Genomic DNA, 23,058 nt, shown 5'->3' with positions numbered 1-23,058 from the left:
GGCAGAGCAGCAGAAAGAGGGAGAGGGAGAGGGAGAAGCAGGCTCCCCGAGCAGGGATCCTGACGTGGGGCTCAATCCCAGGACCCTGGGATCATGACCCGAGCCGAAGGCAGACACCTAACTGACTGAGCCACCCAGACGCCCCAGAAATACACTATTTTAAAGCTCAGGTTTATAGATTTACTCTTAGACACTCGAAGGAGCTCTTAAGTACAGCAACGCTTCCTCAGGACTGACATTTATGAGATTTGGATTTTATTTCCAATTATTCTGCTAAAACTAAAGAGTACATTAATTCTGGTTTTTTAGAGCGGGAGTCTTTAACTTACCGATAAAGACGGCATCCTTAAAAGGCTGTAAATATTACTGTACCAACCACCGAGAGAAATGTAGTTCATGCTAAATGCCAATAGATCCCTCCACCAACCCTTACACGGTGCATGTTAGATGCTCCCCTAAGCTTCATGGAAAAAACAAAAAGTGACTTGCTTAATAACATTTAAAACCTACTACTTAAAAAAAATATAACCAAATAGATCATGGTTTAGTGATATCAGTGGTAGAAAGAAATTCTGATTATTATTTAAGTCATTGGCCCTATGTTGTAGTCAAGAATTACTGACTAGTTCTCTTCTTAAAAATCCCTTGGGGCACCTGGCTGGCTCAGTTGGAAGAGCATGCAGACTCTTGATCTTGGGGTTGTGGAGTTCAAGCCCCACGCTGGATGTAGAGATTAAGTAAACAAACTAAAAAAAAAAAAAACAAAAAAACCCCAAACTCTTACTAGGCAATTACTCAGTACACTTATTATGCATTTTCACAATATAAATCAATAAACAAAACATGGCCATGCTTCTGATTCTAATGATAGTGTCTATACATTATAGCAAAGTGTAACTTCAATATTTTAATGATGTAGAATAGCTGAATGTGTTTCTGCTACTCGGTTATTTTTAGACAACGCTTATAAACTTGTTCAGAGAGTAGCTGCAACATTTTCATTACTGTAGCAGACCTATTTTAGTGCCAGAAAACAGACACTGATTTTGGGAAAATGGCTTCCTCCTCAATTATCATTAATAAGATTTATGCAAAATAAAAGTTCCCAGGCCATCGGTTCACAAGAATTGGTTTTTTCCTTAATAAACTGGTCTCCATTACTTACTATATATTTTGCTTATCATTGTCATCTACTCATTACCTAAATACATACAGTATATATTTACATATGGATGTGTGTGCACACATTATATACATTTAGTTTTGGAAGATGACTGAAGACCTTTATTTATTTATTATTTATTTAAATATTTATGTATTTTGAGAGAGAGAGAGAGAGAGAGAGAGATATCAAGTGGGCAGGGGGGAGGGGCAAAGGGTGAGGAAGAGGATCTGGAGCAGAGTCCTGGCTGAGCACAGAGCCCCACAGGGGGCTCGATCCCATGATCCTGAGGGTTAGGACCTGAGCCAAAATCAAGAATTGGACACTTAACAGACTGAACCACCCAGGTGCCCTGACCTTTTTTAAATTTAAAATGAACATAACACTCACTGAAAATTGGATAAAAAACCTAATAAAATCTTATCTTAAAACAAATGTTTATCAAATCTTTATTTCTGAGCACTGTACAAATTCTTTCCTACTTTGAAAATCTACAGTGATCATTCAGTTACACACCAAGTAACAGAATCGAGGCGAGGTAGGCTGACTGTCTCTTTGAGCTATGCTTCAATTGCCCTGCCTCTAGATACATTAACTCATGGACCACCTTCTTCTTCTTCATTGTTCTTTTTTTTCCTTTTTTTTTCTGAGAAGGGTAAAGCATCCTTGAAGACTTGCTATTTTCATGAACAGAGAGTTTTATATTTATGGAAAACCTAAAAACCAGAGAAAGCCCCCAAAATAACAGTCATTTGAAACCAAAGACAATGCATTTTTTCTCATTTATTCAAATTCACTGCAGGAAGTAAACACTAAAAGATTAAAAAACAAAACAAAAAAATTCACACTGCAGTATGTACAGTTTCATGACATCACATGAAGAAATGAAATCTCTAATAAAAATGACAAATTATATTACTAAGCAGATCGCATCAAAATTGGTTGTGTAAACCCCAGAATTCATATCATGAATGGTAATGTGCCTGTATTCCAGTATACTGGGATACGCCTGGTATAATAGTACATTTCCAATGGGATTAAAAAATTCATGAAAGTAGTTGTGTGAACTCGTTATGTTGAAAAGTGGTTGACTTGATTTTAAAAAGTTTTAAGACCCTTGGATTCAAAGCACATTCTTTCACAAAGCTTAAACCACAGAAGTCATATCCAGAAATGGAATACTGTCATGTTGGGATGAACATCTGATCTGACTTGTTAAGACATTTTGCCAAATGCACAGATGCACAGGGTCCCCCATGCACTTTTCATGCAGCAGGTAATCACAACTTAAATAAAAGGTTTATTCTATACATTTGTCCAGACTTGCAACTGTATACATACATGCACAATTTTTAAACCTGTCTGATTATATTTACACTTATACATGGAATATACAGAAACCAGAGAGATTAAAAGGCTTTTCTGTTGCATTAGAACAATACAAAATATGTATTTTTCATTAAGGAAATCACTATTTACATCACCTTTAAAAACTGATTTTAACATCTTCATGTAACAAGTCAATATATATATATATACATATTATATATATATATATATATATATATATAAAATATATACTCTCACCAGTTTACTCTTCTGTAACATGTACCAGAGAATAAACAGGTAATGCTACCTTACTGATGTCAATGAGAGCTGCAGTACCCTTTCACAAATGACTTCTTTAGGAAGAAATTGTCTAGATATCTAAAATAGTCCTTGAAAATGTGTATATGTGCATCCTCATATCTACATATGCATAAACAAAGTGAATTTATGGATGTATGCCCTTTCTCACTGGTTTTTCTTTAAAATCACCCTAAAATCAAATTGGGGACATTCTCTAGTAAATCAGAACGTCATTCTTCTGGTCATGTTTATCTACGTATTATATATCCTCATTCCTTTAACTGTGAACGATGACAACAACAAAAACACCCAACCAACTGAAGAAACAAACAAAAATATAGCGATGCCGGCCCTTGATGTTCTTTTCCCTGACCTAAATTTCACTCCCTTGTGAAAGCCCATTTTCCCCTGACCAAAGGGGAATACCAACAATTTTTTTAGCATATCTCTAAGGCTCCAGACCTTTCATAATGGCAGGAAAAAAAAAATGACTTGTTTAAAAGCTTATTTATATAGTGTAGACAAGAAGATTGTCACAGAATCAACATGGGATGAAGTAGAATATATTCACTGGCCAGTGGGATTTTCACTTCAGAATAAGCGTACACCTTCATCTCTCCATGATATAGCATAATATTCACTCCTGACTATTGTTTTATAATATATCCAGTAACTATTTACAAATCATTTCGAGAAAAAAATAATCATTTAGGGTTTTAGATCATATTAGGAAATAACGCCCATTTTTAATATAAAAATCTTAGAAACGTCTTCAAGTAGAACAACTTCAAATAGATTTCCTTCTAATTAATAGTTGATTATATAACAATTTTTTGATAGGTCAGTTGCAAACCTGGCTCACTTTTAAAAAGAAAAATATTATCTGGTCAATGAACTGTGGACTGTGAAAGCTGAACTTAAACATATGGAGTTGTTTCAAGATCAAAACCTCATGTGGCTCAATAATAAGTTCTTCCAAGATAACATCAATGTTTACTTCTAATTACAATTTTAAAATAATAGGTCCAATGGAGTGACCGTGTACAACTCTGTCATGTATATGTGCCCTTTGTATTTTTCTGTTTAGTCAATCTGAGTTTAGTGCCTTTCTTGGGTTTGAAATAAATGTTTTCATCTTTGTCAGCAATGTTCTTAGGACAATGATTTTAATGGAAACTAAGGATGTATTCAGGAGAAATTTCCAAACCATCCTGGAATCACCTGAGTTTGGTAAGTGGCCCTGTTATTCCATCCCTAAGGCTAATTAAGTAGATGTTACTCATTAGAACACATAAATAATCACAGATTTTCCTGAGATGTTGAGCCAGATATGAAAGTTGTCCCCTCCACCCAATTTTTTTTTTGTCATAAAAAGTATTCTGAACCCGATTTTCCAAAGACATAACGGTTATATATGAACTATAATATTGCAAATTTTGAGTTGATGTATAACTGTACTGGGGAAAATATAGGCATCAAATAGTTTTTTTTTACAATCCTGTGTTCTGAGAAAAGTCATAAGCAATGGTTCTCAAACTTCAGCATGCAGAAGAAACATCTAGGGAGTGTGTTTAGATGCAGATGGAAGATTCTCAGGTCCACTTAGCAGAGATTCTTGATCTGTAGATCTGAGATGCTGCCTAGGAATCTGCATTCTAAAACAAGGGCTCCAGATGATTCTAATGCAGGTGGTCTGAGTCCAGCTTTTAAGAAACCCTGGTCATAAGACTCACAGGTACCACAGAAATGGTGAGAAGTAACTTTTACAAGAGATGGTGAAAATTGTCCAAAGAAAAGCCATTTTGCTTCTGTTAAAAACAACTTCTTAAATATTCAACTGTTCAGGAAACCACCTGAAGGTAAATGGTTAACTTTCCTAATTCTGTAAAAGGAGGAATATTAATTTAGTAAAGTAGCTAAAATACAAAAATGGAAATCTGCCTTTTTTTTAAGGATCTATCAAACTTCCATCAATTGTAATCAATTTTTACTAAGTAGTACAAGGTTTAAAGAAATATATATTGAAAAGGCCTGGGGTGGGGGAGACACGTTGGGAACCACAAAACCCCTTCCAAGAGTTAAAAATAAATATGTTTTTTAGCAAAAGTGAAAAATGTAATTTTTTTTCTAATTTATTTTTGAATCAGATAATGAGAAGTGAATTAGGTTTTTTTTTTTAATCCAATAATTAACATTTAAAGAGTTATTTAACAATTTGGATTTAAAAACAAATGTGTTATGTAGGCTGACTTCTGAAAAGCAAAATAAAGCACCCTCATAAAGGCAAAAGCGTTAATCCACTATGGATGGAGATTTACATTTTCATTTATGCCTATTATCTGATTATATAAAAGAATTTCATTCATAGGCTACTCACAGTTGTTGCCTGATGCATACAGAGTGTTAAACAACCAATTGCTAGTTCGGTAGTTTCCTCATGACATCTAACGTAAAGCAAAAAGTAGTATGCATATTTAAACATCACCAGTAACCAAGACTTTTCAAAGTGAAAAAAGTTTCAATTTTATCATGCTTTGCTCAAATCATGCTCTTATTTATACAGATCTCAAGTTCATACTAAGTAGTTTTAAAAAGATCCAAAGCTGTATGGCAGGTACATTTTATTCTGATTCCTTTTTTATTGTTAGCACGTTTCCCAGAAGTCCATAAACTTCTCCATTTGCGCTGTGTGGGCGAGAGACGTTACTTCCCATATGGCTATTATAAGGGCTTCTTAGATTAAAGAAAGAAGCTTTAGTTTCTGCAGCAGGAAGTAACTCTTCTTTGATTGTAACCTGTGAGACACTTTCAGCAGATGAGGGCTCCCTCCAAATGTCCTTGTCCTGTGTTTCTCGACTGCTAACAGCATTGCCTCCTTTCTGAAGCATGTAATACAGTATTGGGTTAGTTTTGGTCAGCCTTGGACAGTCTTTTTCATACTCATTTTTATCCGCATCTGTGATAACCCACTTAATGGGTCCTTTCTCACTGGTCACGGAACACCCATTCAAAAGCCCAGATTCTGGTCTAGACCCTGCACAGCCCAAGGGCTCCGAGAAAGGAGGACTCATGGGACCTTTTACCACTCCTGGGTATGGAAATGTCCTGTTCTCCATGCAACCGCTGGGCTGAGCGGAACTGTACATCAGTCCATTCAAAGAAGAAATGCTGAATTCAGGTTTGCTATTGGTCACATTATTTTTGTGTCCTTTCCTTTTACTCTCGACGACGGAGTTACTCCTGTGCTGGGACAAATCTCTTACACAGTTTTCTGAGAGAAGCAGCTGCTTCAGAACATTGAAGCTTTTGCTCTCTCTGGCCCAACTCCTATGTTCACTTTCGCTGGCTGAACCATGACTGGCAGGGCATTTAAATTCAAGATCATTTTTGCTAAATTTCAGCTCTTGCTGGTTAAGCAAGGACCCATACAGTCCTTCCGGAGCACTGTGACTGTTTGCAGCATCAACTATGTTATTTTTCATCTTTTTAAAAGGACTTTCTAAAGGCTCAGTATAAAGCTTCCTTTTCTTAGGGACCATGCAAAGGTTCTTTGATTCTAGAACTGTCAGTTCACTGTTTCTGTGACTGTTGTCCAGATCATCCGCCAGGTAAGTCTCTTGATTTTGTCTGAGCAGTCGACTCAACAGACCGTTCTTCGAGAAAGAAAAATCCTGAGGTGAAACGGGCTCCGATTTGAAGTCCTCGGACACTGGTAAGGCAGCTGCGCTTCTCTGCACCGGAGGCGCCAGACCTAAGAATGGGGCACCCTTGGCATCATGGCTCAAGTGCACATTCGAATTGTGAATATGTAAGTCATCGCAAGGCTCAGATTTTATTTTTACCATCAGTATTTGTTCACTTAAAGCTCTATCTGTATGTTCCTGAGTACTTTCATCTCTTAAAGAAATCTTCTCTTTCTTTTCACTCTTCCCTTTGTTGGGGTTTCCCAGGAGCAGTTGGAGGACAGTGCGCCTTTCAAGCAGATTTTCTATTTCAGAACCAGAAAGTCCTGATTCGGGACCCGTTGCTTGACTGCTAAATGCCTTGTTTTCCTCCACTGCGTTTGCTTTATTTGTGAGCAGAGGACTATTTAATCTATCAACCATGCCTACAGGTCTATCCGTGTTGACACTTAGCAGCTGTTTGCCAGGTCTCTGCTCTTCTCCTGAGGGGGATGACTGCATTCCACACTGAGCTAAATTCTGTAACAGTTTACTGGCACTGAAAGTCGCAGGGTTTTGGGTGCCTTCGTTCTGGACTGGTTTCTCTCCTTGCGATTCCTTGCTCTTTGTAAGGTCCATCAAGTGGTTAGATGCAGTATTTGCGGGCTTTTCAGCCTGAGAGCCACAGGCATATGGTGGGGACTTCCATCTGATGACCACAGAGTGTTGGGAAAGATTGATGGGGGACTCTGCTTTTGTGGATCCAAGGAATGGAGGAGTGCTCACTGGGGTAGTCCTGTTTGTACTGGGGCTTTCTATTACAGAAGTCCTGGTGTAATTCTGGGTACTGAACTTGGTCACATCGCTGTGTACTTCCTGAGGACTGTTTCTTTCTACGTTTTCTTCATTCTTATGGCCAAGTAGCAATTGAAGAAGTGTTACTTTCTGGTGTGAATTTAGCTTAGAATTCCTTGAGGTATCTTGATCCTCTTTGATGTCTACAGTGGTGGGGACTTTGGGATCCCAGGTGTTTAGCAAGGACTGAGTTAAATTATCGAGAGAAACAGGCTGGTCAGGTTCTGGTTTCTCGATTCGATGTTTACAAGACAAGTCTATGGGAACACAGTTGGAATAAGAACTTTCATCGCCACTGCTATCATCTGTAAAACTAGGATTGTTATCTGAGTACTCATCGATAGTTGTGGGTGTACTACTATCCTCAAAAATGCTTCCTCTCTCACTATGATTATGTCCATTCATTGGCTTTGGTATGGTCTGGCTTTTAAGAAGATGTAAAAGCAAACTATTATTAGCAGCTTGTTTGATACTGTTTCTTTCTAGTGAGTTCTTACAGCTTGCATTTTTGGGGGAAGAAGGAACGACACCCATTGGATTCTGAAAGGTGGTATTTTTGCCTGCCATTAGTTTGCTTGACGGTGTTCTTGCTTGACCATTGAGATGGCTTGACATTCCTTTCGAGAGCTGGAAACTGCCAACATCCTTTTGGCCATTTTCTTGTAATCTGGCCATGGCAGCAAGTCTTTCGCTTGCCGCTTGATTTGCATTTTGTGTTTTTAAAGCATGTTCTCGAGAATACTGCTGCAAATGGGCTTCACTTGAAAGGAGTAATGCTAACTGGCTACAAGCGACACTGGGTTTGGGTGAAGTGGCCGGACTAGCCCTTTTTTCCACCATGCTTGCAACGGCCTGTAATCTGGCGGCGCACGACAAGGGTTCACTCATGACCTTTGTTCCACTTTGTCCAACATGATGTGGTGACTCTACGAACCTGTCTCTGATGAGGTTTTTAGTTACATCAGGAAGATTGGTATCAGGCTTTTGATCTTTAGCTTTGCTTTTCTTCAACAGAGTTTTTAAGTGACTTGATGCAACGCCGTAGCACCTTAAATCTTTCTCCACTTTTAAAGAATCATGACTGAGTGCGTATCCTTGCTCCTTGAGGCTCTGCCTAATTTGTTGCGACAGAGCAACAGTCTGCAGCCTAGAGCTGAATGACTGAAGCAAAGAGGCCAGTAATGTGCTGTCTTGTTTGCCTTTAGGCACATTGTCAACCATGCCAGCTAGCAAAGCTTCCTTCTTCACGTTTAAATTTACGATGGAATCAGACAGCCTCTTCCGCTTCGCGGCATTCCAGTCCTCAGAAGACTGCAAGAGTCGGGCTTTTTTGAGATGCAGCATGCCAGATCCCTGATATGAATGTGTATTGAGAACTGGACCATTACTTTGACAGGTGGGAAATGCATTTCCAGAAATGTTAAAGTTCTGATCTTCTTCATTATGCCCAGCAGGCTTTTTGTCAATGGCAGTACCTGATCCCTCTGCTGCCTGATGCATTAGTAATCCTTCTAGGTAAGTTAAAACAATAGAATCCTGGTGCACATCAGAGCCAAGCTCCTCTCCATGAGTCATGTTCAATAGAAGTGTTCACAAGGGCTTGGTTTCTATTCACGTTAAAGAATGGTTTTCTGTGGGTGAGTGAGATGTAACTTTAATAAGTGAGTGTCAGTTTATCACCTTCCATAGTAATCAGATGGAGATGTCCTGTTACATTCCAACCAGGATTTCTCTGGCAATGACAAGATGAAAGACAGGCAAATTCCAAAGTAGTATGACCACAGAGCTGATCAACTCCTACGCAAGAAGAAGCAAAAGAATTCCTTAATACATAGGTCTGCAGCAGCAAGCAGATAGACTCCTTAGCGAATATACTGCTTCTCCTTCTTCATCTTTTGTTTCCAATTAAATGCAAATAGCAGTGTTCTAAAAAAAAAATAAATAAAAAAGTTAAGAAGGGACAGAACTAGTATTATGCTATGATACCAATAAGCAAAAGAATCTAGTATTTCTGTTTCTATGTAGGTGTATGTGTATATATATATATACACACACACACACATATGGAAAACATAATGTACATACATATATATGCATTATAGATACTTCTTTAGTAACATATTTTGCCATTCCTATTAAACTGGAAATTGCTACTGGAAATCCTATAAATTAATCCATATTGCAAATCAATTAGAGAAAATACTTTGGCGTTATGTAACTGTCTTCCAAAGCACACCAAGTTTCTGAATTTTCATGAGCACTTTACGCAGAGTAATATGAATGCTAAGTCTCTTTTATAATGATGTAGCTCTATAAGGGAGCTAGAATTAGCTTTCTTATATTAATGGAAGCTTATGAAGGAACAAAAACAGATGTGCAGGAAAAAAAAAGAGATGCATATGACATGGACTCATCTGATGAGCTGTGTGTAGGGTTGAGTACTACAGAGCAGATTCACTTCTGATAGCATCCTTGAAATATCACACATTCCATAAGTAATTTGTAGGATTTCTGTTTTCAAAGAAATGGAAGACTGACAAATATCTTGTAGGTCTATGCAAAGTGTGACAGTCTTAGTCATATTCATAAACACTGAAGTATAAAACTTCATTTCTACCATGACAGAAGACAGTGATTCTCTAGATGCTGACCAAGTCTATCAGAGGTTTAATGTATCCATTTTTTTTTAAAGATTTATTTATTTATTTATTTGAGAGAGAGAGCACAAGAGGGGGGAGTGGGAGAGGGAGAAGCAGACTCCCCGCCGAGCAGGGAGCCCGATGCGGGACTCGATCCTGGGACTCCAGGATCATGACCTGAGCCGAAGGCAGTCGCTTAACCGACTGAGCGACCCAGGCGCCCTAATGTATCCATTTTTAAATCTTCACTCATTTGCTCTATGTAGAAATTTTAATGTGAGGTCCATTCCTAATAGATGAAGAAGACAGGTTATGGGTAAACCTGTAACTCTGAAGTTTCTAGGATGTTCCTCATAGAAAATACTCTTTTCCCCACCCATGCTATTTCTTTTTGTGTGACTTCGCTATCAGTGTAAAGTATAAATAAACTATTATATGTGACTTGAAAAAATTTTATGATTTTAAAAGAAAAATCATTAATTTAGAAAAATGTGTTAAGGTACTTGTACCAATTTTTGGTTTAGAAAATGTGGTTACCATAATATGTACAAATATAACTATGTGTATACAACAGGCAATCACATCACCCTGTAGAAAAGTGGGCAGGAAACAAATTTAGAATTGACCTGACAGGAAGACGAATAATTGCTTCCAGAAAATTCTAAGTCCATGTGGTTATTTTTCATTAAGTTTTTTGAAAAAAATCGTATAAACAGCACCATTATGACTCAGGGAGGAGAGACCTTCTTTTAATAGGAAACCTGTTTTTTTTAAATAAGATGAATCTGTAAATCAAAGGCTGTATTTCCTGAGATGCTGCTTCAGGAGGCACTCAGTGGCAATACCTACCATCGTGCTAGCAAAAAATGAAATGCTGAAAAAAGTAGGAATTCTGAGACTACTTAAGGCTTGAAGTCACTCAGATCCTACTAGTAAAAGCTCTTCAGGGAACTGAGTGAGCCAAATTTCTTCAGATAACTTCTCTTTCCTTTAAATAACTGAAGCAGGAGAAATCATTAACAATCCCTTCCTACCTTTCCCAAACCTTGCCTTTCACATTTCTAGAATAAAGAACAGAACTTAATTGAGAAATTTAGAAAAAAAACAAAAGGAGACAAGGTGATTGAATACAGTACAGCTCACTGAGACTACAGATATTAGGGTATAATGTAAAAATACCATCACCAAAATAGACTTCTTAAAGTTAAAATTATTTAGAGTTAGTATTATTAGCCTGACTCATTTTCTTTCAGCAAAAAGACAACCACATTATTTTTGAATCACCGACATACAGTTTGCTTCCTTTTTCATTTTATCTACATATTACTTAAGAATGTTGCCAGATGCTTAACACTACTTGAGTATATTTGGTAAAAAAATATCTAAATGTCAACATACTATTAAGAATTAGGCCTCTTGAGAGATTGGCAAGCAGTATATTTTAAAACTGGAATATTTTACAAAATACTGTGATTTAATGCCTTATCAGTGGATCTACTTGCACGTTCAAAACTTCGACAATGACTTTATTAGAGCCTGTGTCTATTTAAAGATACTCAACGGGCTCCTCATAAACGCAATAAGCAAGAGACTTTACTTACATGGCATACACTTGCTAAGTGATTTTGCAAAGGGAACAGAATTATCCACAACATTTGGTTTACGGGGGGTAAAAGAAAACAAAGAGAGTAAAAGTAAGGAGGGGGCAGGAAAAAAAAAGGTAGAAAAAAAATTACAAATGAACAAATGAAACAAGTTTTGTAACTCTTATGAGATTTTTTTTTTTTTAAAGATTTATTTATTTATTTATTTGACAGAGAGAGACACAGCGAGAGAGGGAACACAAGCAGGGGGAGTGGGAGAGAGAGAAGCAGGCTTCCCGCCGAAGCAGGGAGCCCAATGTGGGGCTCGATCCCAGGACCCTGGGACCATGACCCGAGCCGAGGGCAGACGCCTAACGGCTGAGCCACCCAGGTGCCCCACTCTCATGAGATTTTATAAGAAAAATTTTAGTTCAGAAACTAAAATAGGTTATATTAATATCCTATCTTTAAACATTAGGTTGGTAGATACGACAGGCAAAGCCAAGAAAGATTTAACGAACCCTAAAAATACATATATATGAAGGAAAAAAAAATAAAACCTGATTGAACAATATTTGTTTCAACTCAGTTGTCATTTTTATAAGGTGGTTCCATAAAATTTTTAGAAAAACTGATTTTAACAAAAAGTTTAGTGTAACCTTTAATAATATATCAAGAGGTGATTTAATCTTGATTTTAGATTTATCATTCTAAATCAAAATCAGCTCTGTAATTTTAATGGATTTGTTTTAACTCTCAGTATACCAAGAAAAACAGGCATCACCATTACCATCTGGGTCCAACAAACATTTTAATAGTTAAGTCAATTTATGAATAATTAACAAAGGAAGAATGAAGGGATAACATAAAACAACATCAGAATTTTAAGTAAGAATTTACACAATTTACATCAAGCCCATTCTTAATTCCTTATCTTCCTGGTTTTGAAAGATAATGGGCAACTGACAGCTCATCAACTGTCATGCAAGAACCTGGAAACATCCTTTAAGTACCAATTCCAGATTGGTACATGTCTAAGAGGTAAACTTTATCATCACCTCTGGGTCTTCTTTTTGTACTTGTATAATTCAAAATGTGTTACTTTGGAAAACTCTGACAGCTCATAATTATGCTGAAGAGAGGAAGGAAATCTTCCTTGTTCCATAATTGCAAAATATATATTTTTTATTTTTAGATTTACTAACACCAATTATAATGATCAACCCAATGGATTATTTCATATCCGTGTCTGTTTTCTTCCAATCTCTTTTATTACACACCAGCCTTCAATATTTGCCCTTATGAACCATTTCAAATAAATTTGGATGTGCCAACATCATAAAAGAAAGAATACTGTCATATTTCCTTTGAGCAAAACAGGACAGCTGAGCTTCTTCTCACAAAATAGTGAGTGATGAAGCCCTTCTTATTGATCAACTGACTAGATGAAAGAAATACTGTATTTCCTTTTTGTCTTTAGAACTATATTGTTATGGGAACAATGTGAGGTAATGAGTGTATTAACTAACTTTATTATAGTAATCATTTTCCTATATATGTGCATTATCAAATCATCACACTGTAGACCTTAAACTCACAATGTTACTTGTCATTTATACCTCAATAAACCTGGAAAAAAAAAAAAGAACTATAATGTTGAACTATATTGTTCACTCATTGATTCCTGAGTTTGAAAAAATTCGTTTAGGATGTTATCATCTGAAGACAACAGTCAGAGATGTTGCTTTATAAAGTCAATGTCACCATCATCATTCATGTCTAGAGTACTACCATCATTCTCTTGCAGTCATCCTCTGATTCATCTAATTGAAGCATCTTCCTATGCCAACTTTCTTTTCTTTGATGTTACAGATGGAAAATGAGAAATACTGAATTCTCTATTGCGTTTACCAAAAACTTAAAACAGACTAGGAAGACTACAAAGACAGTGTCTCCAGACTTTTTAAACCTTCATGAAAGATGATATAGAATTAATGGGCTATGCAATAAGGAAATTGAAGATTATACAATGATGACTTATTTCACTACTGCATCACCCTTCTAGGTACTTCCATTATTTTCTCTTTGCTTATTCTTTTTAGTATTTGGCACAGTTGGAAATAAATAATGAATTAATTATCAAGATCAGAAAATGGTAAAATACTTAACGATATAGGAAAATTAAGATCACTAAGGTTCCATAATGTCTTTTTGATTTACAAAAGGTTCCATTGGGCACATACAGTAATAGCAAGATAACTGTTCTTTTCCTATTAAAAACACATTGATTAAAACTTTTAAAATGAATAAAAGTCATGTAACATAATCCTTCCTACTAGTTAGAAATATTTAAAAAAAAAAGAAAAAGGTTTCAAAAACTAACACCAGGTCCAAAGAACCCTGCTTGACAGTATATCAAGGGTTAATGCATTTCATGACAATTTAATAAAATTCATGTACAACTGTTATAATGTTAAAATTATAAACTGAATCTTCTTTTTATTGATTTAAAATTGTTTATAAGCATGAAAATCTTTTAAATTTTATAAAATTGACATTTTACTGCTCTAGCTAGCATACAGTAAAAAAATTATTGTTAGATCTAAAAAAACAATAAAATCAAACTAAACCATTGAAGGATTCCATGGAATCTTGACCATATGCATAGATTGGGGAAGGATCCAAGTTTCAACACATAGGCTAGTTTAGTTAAATATTTAGTAAAATGCGTGAATTCAGAGTGTATTTTTTTTTAAGCTACATTTTTTTTAAGTACCTGAAAAATATGAAATTATGTTGAAGTCTAAGTTTTTTTTTTTTAGAACTTTAGTCAGTAAGATAGTTGTAAATAATTTGCACGTTAACAGTTCCCAAATGGGTGTTATACTGATTCTTTGAAGTAAACTATTTTCTTTTAAAGATTTTTTATTTATTTATTTGACAGAGAGAGACACAGCGAGAGAGGGAACACAAGCAGGGGGAGTGGGAGAGGGAGAAGCAGGCTCCCCGCAGAGCAGGGAGCCCGATGCGGGACTCGATCCCAGGACCCCGGGATCATGACCTGAGCCGAAGGCAGTCGCTTAACCGACTGAGCCACCCAGGCGCCCTGAAGTAAATTGTTTTCATTGCAATGTGTTTTGCACTTTCTATTTGGAAATGGCTTATTAAGCAAAGGGAAAATCTGCTGAATTTTTAAACAATTTTTGAAATGGTAAAATAAAATCGTACTTGGATAAATGAAGGATGAATCTAATAGAATTCTTGTATGTGGGACTACTTTTGGTTGACAATAAGTAAACAATGAGAAAGGTCTTCCTCCAGCTGTTTTTAAGGAAAGGATTCAGTATCTTAAGATCAAATCCTCCATTAGAAACACATTTCAGTGATTAAACATCTATGAAGTCACTTTGTATGGTATTTAAATTATGTCTAGTAAATACCTCATGACTTCCAATTGTTTCCATGAAATCCCTTCTACTTTTTTCTCCATTATCAAGTAATACCTGCTTGAGTATTGAATTTAAAGGTATTTCTCCAATACCACTCTCATGAGCATTTTAATTTTTGGCTCTGCTTCCTCAAAATGCAAAAGTAACTGAAAGTCTACTTAATTGTGACATTCAAGAATAACTCCTATTGGACAGTATTACCTAATTTCCACTGTAGATTATTTTAGGGATGCTTTTTACACAAAAGGCTAAGAAACATATTAAGATATTTCATTAAGGATTAAAAGAAAAATATCTAAGTACTAGGAAGATTCTGAAGTCCTAATTACTGAAACTTTTATTAAAGCAATACAAATCGAGGTAAATAATTTAGAAAACTCTTGGTGTTCTCTAAGGTGAGACTCTGAAAGAAAGTTTTAAAGTTGAAAAGGAAACAAAAATCCAAGAAAAATTTATCAAGAGGACGTAACACCATTTTATCCAAATGTATGAGATTAAGCTTTCCAAACAAGGGCCAATGAAAAGTTACAATACATGAAACTCAACATTAAATTTCACAGAACAGGAAAGAAAAAGTAACATTTCAGATTAAGGGTCCTAGGGCTTCCTTAAGAAGTGAAGACTATAGTGAACCCCCTATTATAAATTAAAAATTATTTTTTACCCAAGTCAACAAAAATTATAAATAAAAAAAGGAGACATTACCATTACTAATACCATATAAATGAAAAGGATAAGAGATTATTATGAACAACTATGCTCCACAAACGAGACAACCTGTAAGAAATGGAAAATTTTCTAGAAACATACAACTTTCAAAGACTGAATCAGGAAAAAACCGGAAAATCTGAATAGACAATTACTAGTAAGGAGTTTGAATTAGTACTCAAAAATCTCTCAATGAAGAAAACCCCAGGGCCAGATGGCTTCACTGGTGAATTTCACTGAACTTTGAAGAAGAATTAACACCAATCCTTTTCAAACCTTTCCAAAAAAATCAAAGAGGAGGGAACACTCCCAAACCCATTTTATGAGGCCAGCATTATCTGGATACCAAAACCAGAAAAAGGACACTACTAGAAAACAAAACAAAATAAAACCCAAAAGGGCGCCTGGGTGGCTCAGTTGGTTAAGCGACTGCCTTCAGCTCAGGTCATGATCCCAGGGTCCTGGGATCGAGTCCCGCATTGGGCTCCCTGCTCTGCGGGGAGCCTGCTTCTCCCTCTCCCACTCCCCCTGCTTGTGTTCCCTCTCTCGCTGCTGTGTCTCTCTCTGTCAAATAAATAAACAAAATCTTTAAAAAAAAAAAGAAAAATTTACTTAAAAAACAAAACAAAACAAAAAACAAAACAAAAAATAAATAAATAAAATCCAAAAAACTACCAGTCAATATCCTTGATGAATACAGAGACAAAAATTCTCAATAAAATAGTGGTAAACCAAATTTAGCAGCATATTAAAAGAAACATTTACCATGATCAAATGGGACTAATCCCTGAGATGCACAGATACAATTCAACACCAGCAAATCAATCAATGTAATCCATCACATTAAGGGAATGAAAGAATGATGATCATATCTCACTAGATACAGAAAAGCATTTGACAAAATTCAGCATTTTTTTGTGACAAAAACTCTTAACAAATTTGGCAAAAACTCTTAACAAATTTGGCAACATAATAAAGGCCATATATGACAAGCCCACAGCTAACATTACATTCAATGGTGAAAAGTTCAAAGTTTTTGCTCTTAGATCAGGAACAAGACAATGGTGTCCAATCTTGCCACTCCTATTAAACATGGTACTAGAAGTCATAACTAGAGCAATCAGGCAAGAAAAAGAAATAAAAGGTATCAGAATTAGAAAGGAAGAAGCAAAAATTGTCCCTATATGCAGATGAAATGATTTTATATTTGGGGAATCCTAAAGACTCAACCAACCAAAAAACTGTTAGATGTAATCAATAAATTCAGTAAGGCTGCAAGATACAAAATTAACATACAAAAATGAGTAGCATTTCTATGCACTAGCAACAAATTTTCTAAAAAAGAAATTGATCCTGTTTACAATAGCATCAAAAACAAAATACTTAGAAATAACTTTAAGGAAGTGAATCATCTCTACTCTGAAAACTACACTGATAGAGAGAAAAGAAGACAAATAAATGAAAAGGTATCCTGTGTTCATGGACTGGAACAATTAATACTGTTAAAATATCAATTCTACCAAAAGCCATCTATAGATTCAATGCAATCCCTAGGAAAGTTAAGAGAGTAAATCCTAAGAGTTTTCATCATGAGAAGAATTTTTTTTCCTTTTTTTTTTTTCACAATATACATAAATCAAGCCACTATGCTGTACACTTTAAACTTATAGTAATGTATGTCAATTATTCCTCAAACTGGAAAAACAAAAGAATTCTAAGTATTTGTAAACATTTGAAAAACTGAGCTATTTTGTCTAAAAAACTGTAAATATCATTTGTTACTCTCTTAATTATTGTAACTATTGTTTTATTAAAACTAAATCTAACAGACTGACCACCGCTACAACAGAAGCATAATAAATCAGTGACAGAAATGGGAAAAAGTCAGTTTTTGAAAAAAAATTAAGAAAAAAAAATAAAAGAAACATTCAATTGCTGCCATTTCAAGGGGAATAACAAGGGCATGGTAAAAGAGGAAGCCTGAAATTTCATTTCTTAGAATATATTTCTTATTGAAAAAAAGGAATATTCGTTAATGTCCTTTGATATAATTTGAATTCCAAGATAATACTTTTCTTTGCAGTATTATCGTTATCAAAAGATGGATGTGTGGTTGTACAATTTGATGGGTGCCAGGAAAATAAACTTATCTAAAAATATTTTGCTCAACTGGGGGCCTCAACATTAAACTAGAACATAAGAGCTTTTTGCCCTCTCCCAGGGGTTCTCACTTGAGATGTAAATAGTCTTCTAAGATTGGTAACAGAAGCCCCTGACACTGTAGTGAGTAAAACGGTTGCCCAGATGCTCTCCATTGCAGCCCAAGGGACTTTCTGCCCAAGGCCAAATTTGCTCCTAACTTCAGGTCCATCAGCTTTTTTTTTAGATTTTATTTATTTATTTGACAGAGAGAGACATAGCGAGAGCAGGAACACAAGCAGGGGGAGTGGGAGAGGGAGAAGCAGGCTTCCTGCCAAGCAGGGAGCCCGATGTGGGACTCGATCCCAGGACCCTGGGATCATGACCTGAGCCGAAGGCAGACGCTTAACGACTGAGCCACCCAGGCGCCCTGGGTCCATCAGCTTTAACTTGCTGTCAGCTGCTTCCATAGGACTAAAACAGTGTGACTCACATACCCTATTAAAAGCAACTCACTAGGACACACCAGTGTTTGACTTACTCACGTGTTCAATAGAAGGACATGTATCTGAAGACCTCTTCAACTCTAAAATTTTATTTCTGTGATTCCAAGTAATTTATCAAATTGTAGTTGATAAAATGATAATAAGCATTTTAATCAGAAAGATGACAATGCTATCATAAAGTTGTGGAAACAGTCCTGACCAATATGCGTTATAGTCTTTTTAGCGAATTCTGAGGGAAGGAAGTGATTTTGAAACAGCCATACACCCTGCCCATCCAATACCCCCCAAATTATTTATCTTCACTGCTTTTTTTAAGGGGGGGGGGGTGTCACAGAATTTCAAACAGATGTTTATTTAAAAGCTAAATATGAGCTAATATTCAAACTGGAGCTTTGGCTTAACTCACAATGACTACATACTAAATAAAGTGCAACAGTAAAGATTTAGGATCCTTGATAACATAGATAAATGCATATGAGAGAGAGGACAATTATTTGTCCTGGCAACAGAAACAAATATCCCCTATAACTGATATAGCAAAATAAAAAAGGGCTTCTTTGTTCTGAAGGCTGATATATACTCAGAAGGCTTATGTATATGACTCAGATTCAATAAAATCCACTATCCATTTTACTCTGCCTCTACAGTTTATAAAAAAATTAATTTTAAATAAAAATTAAGATGAAAAAGTTGGAGATTTTTAAGTTAAAAAAGGCTCACAGAATGAAAGAAGCTAGAGAAAGAGCTCAATTGCCCAACAATTTCTATTCCAAAAATGTAATGCTTTCCTGGATGCTGTGTTGCATTAGCTTGAAAACACAGAATACTAGAATATTGTTAGCTAAAATGAATTCTAACTACAGCTTTTAAAAATCTAGAAGAGAATCATTATATGATAAAGAATACATACGACGTTTATTTAGCATTAATATTAATGTCCGTTCACTGCCTCCTACTGTTCTTGAAGAAACTACAGTTTCTCTGAAGAAACACAAAACATTCATTAACAGATTATTTTGGTAGCACATAAATGTGGGAAAAAAGGGTTTAAATATAAAATAAACAGAAGGTATAGGTTCTCTTAACCTTTTTCAATAGCTCTTCAAAGTACCGGTGCTTGCTTTCTATCAGTTTTCAAAAGCATAGTATTTTCCAATCCCTACCAAAATATAAAGTATAATGGAAAATGCTGCTTTCTTCTCCTGGAATTGAGGGTTTACAGTGTGTGTATGTATATGTATATAAATAATATATACATGTATATGTGTGTACATGCATATGTATATATATGTACATGTGTATGTATATGCTTCATCCTTTGAGATTGGAGCATAAATCCTATTAAACTCAACTACGGTCTCCCCAACCCGAGAACAGATTTGACATACAGATGCAAGCACAAGGTCAAGGTCACAGATCTGTAAGAAAGATTACCAAACAGAACTGATACAACAGCTGGTATTTGATCAAAGCTCCTGGGGGTTTAAGTACACTTACCAGATACTCTGCATTTACTCACAGGGTACACTCTGTTTTAAAAATGTTCCCCATCTTTGAAGACAAGATCTTCATGAACTTTTTGTTATAAAGCATATTCTGCTTAAAATGTTGCATTGATCACAGAACACAAGAAGAAACTTGTGTATGTGTATTTCAGAGTTGTAAGTTTTTAATGTGTGTATGTGCATATGGATGCTTGCATATTAATTTGTTTGTTATTACTGATCTTTACTATGTGACAATTTGAAATTAATTTAACTTGCAGGTCCCCCAACCCTCCATGTCTTTGTACCAGCTGAAATGGAAATTAATTGTATATTCCTTAATATCTTGGGCCACTTCTTCCCAAATACACAGATTTAACTGCTAAAAATTGGTTCAACCAGGAAAATTTTAGAACGTATCCACAGTCTTCCATAACTTCCAAATTATACTTATAAGAAAGTTTTGTTACTGACAACAGCAATAAAAGTGATTCTTAATGGAATATATTATTGAACAGTGCAATTATCTAACAAAACCATGCCTTTTGTTTTAGCTGTTCAAACAAAGTATTGAATTTACCTTACATTACATTTATGAACCAAGGGTTATGTGATGAATGTTCTTTCTAAAAGTGTTCTGATCAAGAAATCATCATTTTTAAGGATACATAATGCTGTTGGGGTAAATTTATAATATCAAAGTTTTCCTTGTTATATCAAGTATCACCTGCTATAGCTTTATATAATTCACAACTTATGATATATGTACATGTAAATGTTCTCAATTATCAGATTTTCATTTTGCAAAATTATTTTTGATATTTAAATAGCTTTAAATGAAAATACCAGAATTGTACTATCCTAGAAAGACTGGGGTTTCTCTCAGGGGCGCCTGGGTGGCTCAGTTGGTTAAGTGGCTGCCTTCTGCTCAGGTTATGATCCCAGGGTCCTGGGATCGAGCCCCACGTCAGGCTCCCTGCTTAGCAGGGAGCCTGCTTCTCCCTGTCCCTCTGCCTGCCTCTCTGCCTACTTGTGCTCTCTATCTCTCTGTCAAATAAATAAATAAAATCTTAAAAAAAAAAAAAAAAAAGACTGGAGTTTCTCAGTAACAAAGTAAGAAGAAAAAAAAAATACGTATCAAATTAAATACCACAAAAAGTGGAACTTCCTGTACTAGGCAGAAAAAGAATGTGGGTATAGTAAAATTACCAGTAATGGATACTAATTTGTACATCAAAATTTGATCACAAAAACTACTGACATTTATTTTCTTTTAAAACAGAGTTCCTTATAAAATACACGATTAAAGTCTATTTGGAGGAATCATTTATCAATTAATTAACCAGTTAATCAATTAACATTCTTCTTTATGTGCTGCCTGGATGAAAGTGCTGCTTTGCCATGAAAGGTCCATGAACTCTGACTTGATTTTCCAGAAATGGTAAATAAACATCACAATATCATTCTTGCCTGTACTGGCCCAGAATACAAAGCTTTCCAGATTGAAGGTTTTAGTCAGCCTGAGGAAGAGAAACACCACTACTGACAGAATCCCTGGGCAGACAGACATAATGACGGCATCTGTAAAAAGAAGACGTCAATAACCTGATAGGGTCCCACCCCAGGGGATTAATAAACAAAAAACGAGAGTATGCACAATGTACCTGGAGAACTTCTGTCTTTAAATATTGAAGGGTAACATTAAAATATGTTCTTCAACTAGGAAGATGAAGCTACTGGCCTACCATCCGTCAAAAGGCTATTTATTTAAAAGGTTTCATTTTTTTGAAGAAACTGCCATCCGTACTTTCCCCTGACCTGTCTTTTGCTCATCTGGGCATGCAAGCAAATGTCTGCAGTCACCATTCAGTGACTTTGCCAGTCACTACCAATATGAGCCCCAGCTCTGCTGCTATCCAGGTCTTGGGTTTGTTCAGTCCGTTCAGGGACAGCCTGCTTGTGGCCCTTGCTGGGGCACCTGACACTCAGACATGAATACAGACCTAGGTGGGGCTCAGGGTGGGAAGGAGGCTTTAGAAGAGGCTCCTCTTGAGCTGGAGAAGAAACGAGAAGGACAGCAGTAATAGAAGTCAGGGCTTCTGACTGAAATCCTTACATCAATATTTCCTACTATTTATATTCTGCTTTGTTGTTTTGGTCCTTTTCGTGCTTTCAATTATAGCATTTATAAAAATAATTGGTTTTATATTTAAATTCTTGTCATTACACATGAATAAGACAGAACAGTGGGAGAAATAATGTATAGAACGTAAAGAACCTTCTGCTCAGTGCCCTTTCCCCCATTCGCCCACACAGTCCCTACAATCATCCTCATTTCATAAAATAGATCAGACATAAAAATGCACCAGGTAATGCATTTTTAAAACATAAAATAAGCCCCGTTTGCCTACAATCAAGCTAAAGGAATAAGACATCTCTTTTATTCTGTAAGCTTCAGTGGAGGACTTACCCCTTCCTTAGACAGCCTTCCCTGAACTCCACAGGCTGAGGATAGTTTTTCATTTCTGGGACTCCACAGCACTCAGTAACCTTTCAATCATCTCATTGCAAAATTGTATTTTGGTTTGTTTATGTCTGGTCCTCAGCTAGAGGGTAAACAACTTATAGGCAAGGATTACATCTTTGTCATCCTTACATCCCAGTACCTGGCAGAGGTAGGGGTCCCAGCAGAACATGCAACAGGTCAAACTCTCAGAGCCTGAGACTGTAAAATGAGGGGTAGACTGTCATAATTCCAAGGTACTTTAAGATTTAAGATGATATGGGCGCCTGGGTGGCTCAGTGGGTTAAAAGTCTGCCTTTGGCTCAGGTCATGATCCCAGGGTCCTGGGATCGAGTCCCGCATCGGGCTCCCTGCTCAGTGGGTAGCTTGCTTCTCCCTCTGCCTGCGCCCCCCCCCCACCCCGCTTGTGCTCGCACTCTCTCTGACAAATAAATAAATAAAATCTTAAAAAAAAAAAAAAGATTTAAGATGATATGATGCTATTTATAATGTTTGGTTTTGAATTCAAGATATCCTTTTTTTTTTTCTTCACTCTGAACGTTACAAAAAAAAATCACAAAATTAAAGAGTAACAAAGTATTTTGTCCTATGCAGGAAGTTCTGTGTTTGGAAGACAGTGTGACTAGTATTCTGTTAGAAAAATACAACATTTAGGGTGCCTGGGTGGCTCAGTCGGTTGAGCGACTGCCTTCGGCTCAGGTCATGATCCCAGGGTCCT

The 23,058-nt window shown here is 36.1% G+C and overlaps 1 protein-coding gene across 1 annotated transcript; it reads right to left on the bottom strand.

Moving 5' to 3' along the window:
- Positions 1-2,687: 2,687 nt before the first annotated feature.
- NRIP1 (nuclear receptor interacting protein 1) lies at positions 2,688-9,229 on the bottom strand. The gene has a single exon (XM_021679280.2). It carries the CDS (start codon positions 8,881-8,883, stop codon positions 5,413-5,415), a length of 3,471 nt encoding a protein of 1,156 aa, XP_021534955.1. The 5' UTR covers positions 8,884-9,229; the 3' UTR covers positions 2,688-5,412.
- Positions 9,230-23,058: the final 13,829 nt, after the last annotated feature.

This window comes from Neomonachus schauinslandi, chromosome 1, assembly GCF_002201575.2.
Source record: "Neomonachus schauinslandi chromosome 1, ASM220157v2, whole genome shotgun sequence".
NCBI classification, from domain to species: domain Eukaryota; kingdom Metazoa; phylum Chordata; class Mammalia; order Carnivora; family Phocidae; genus Neomonachus; species Neomonachus schauinslandi.
Note: the sequence above shows the minus strand (reverse complement) of the source record. Positions and strands in the feature narration are given on the sequence as shown.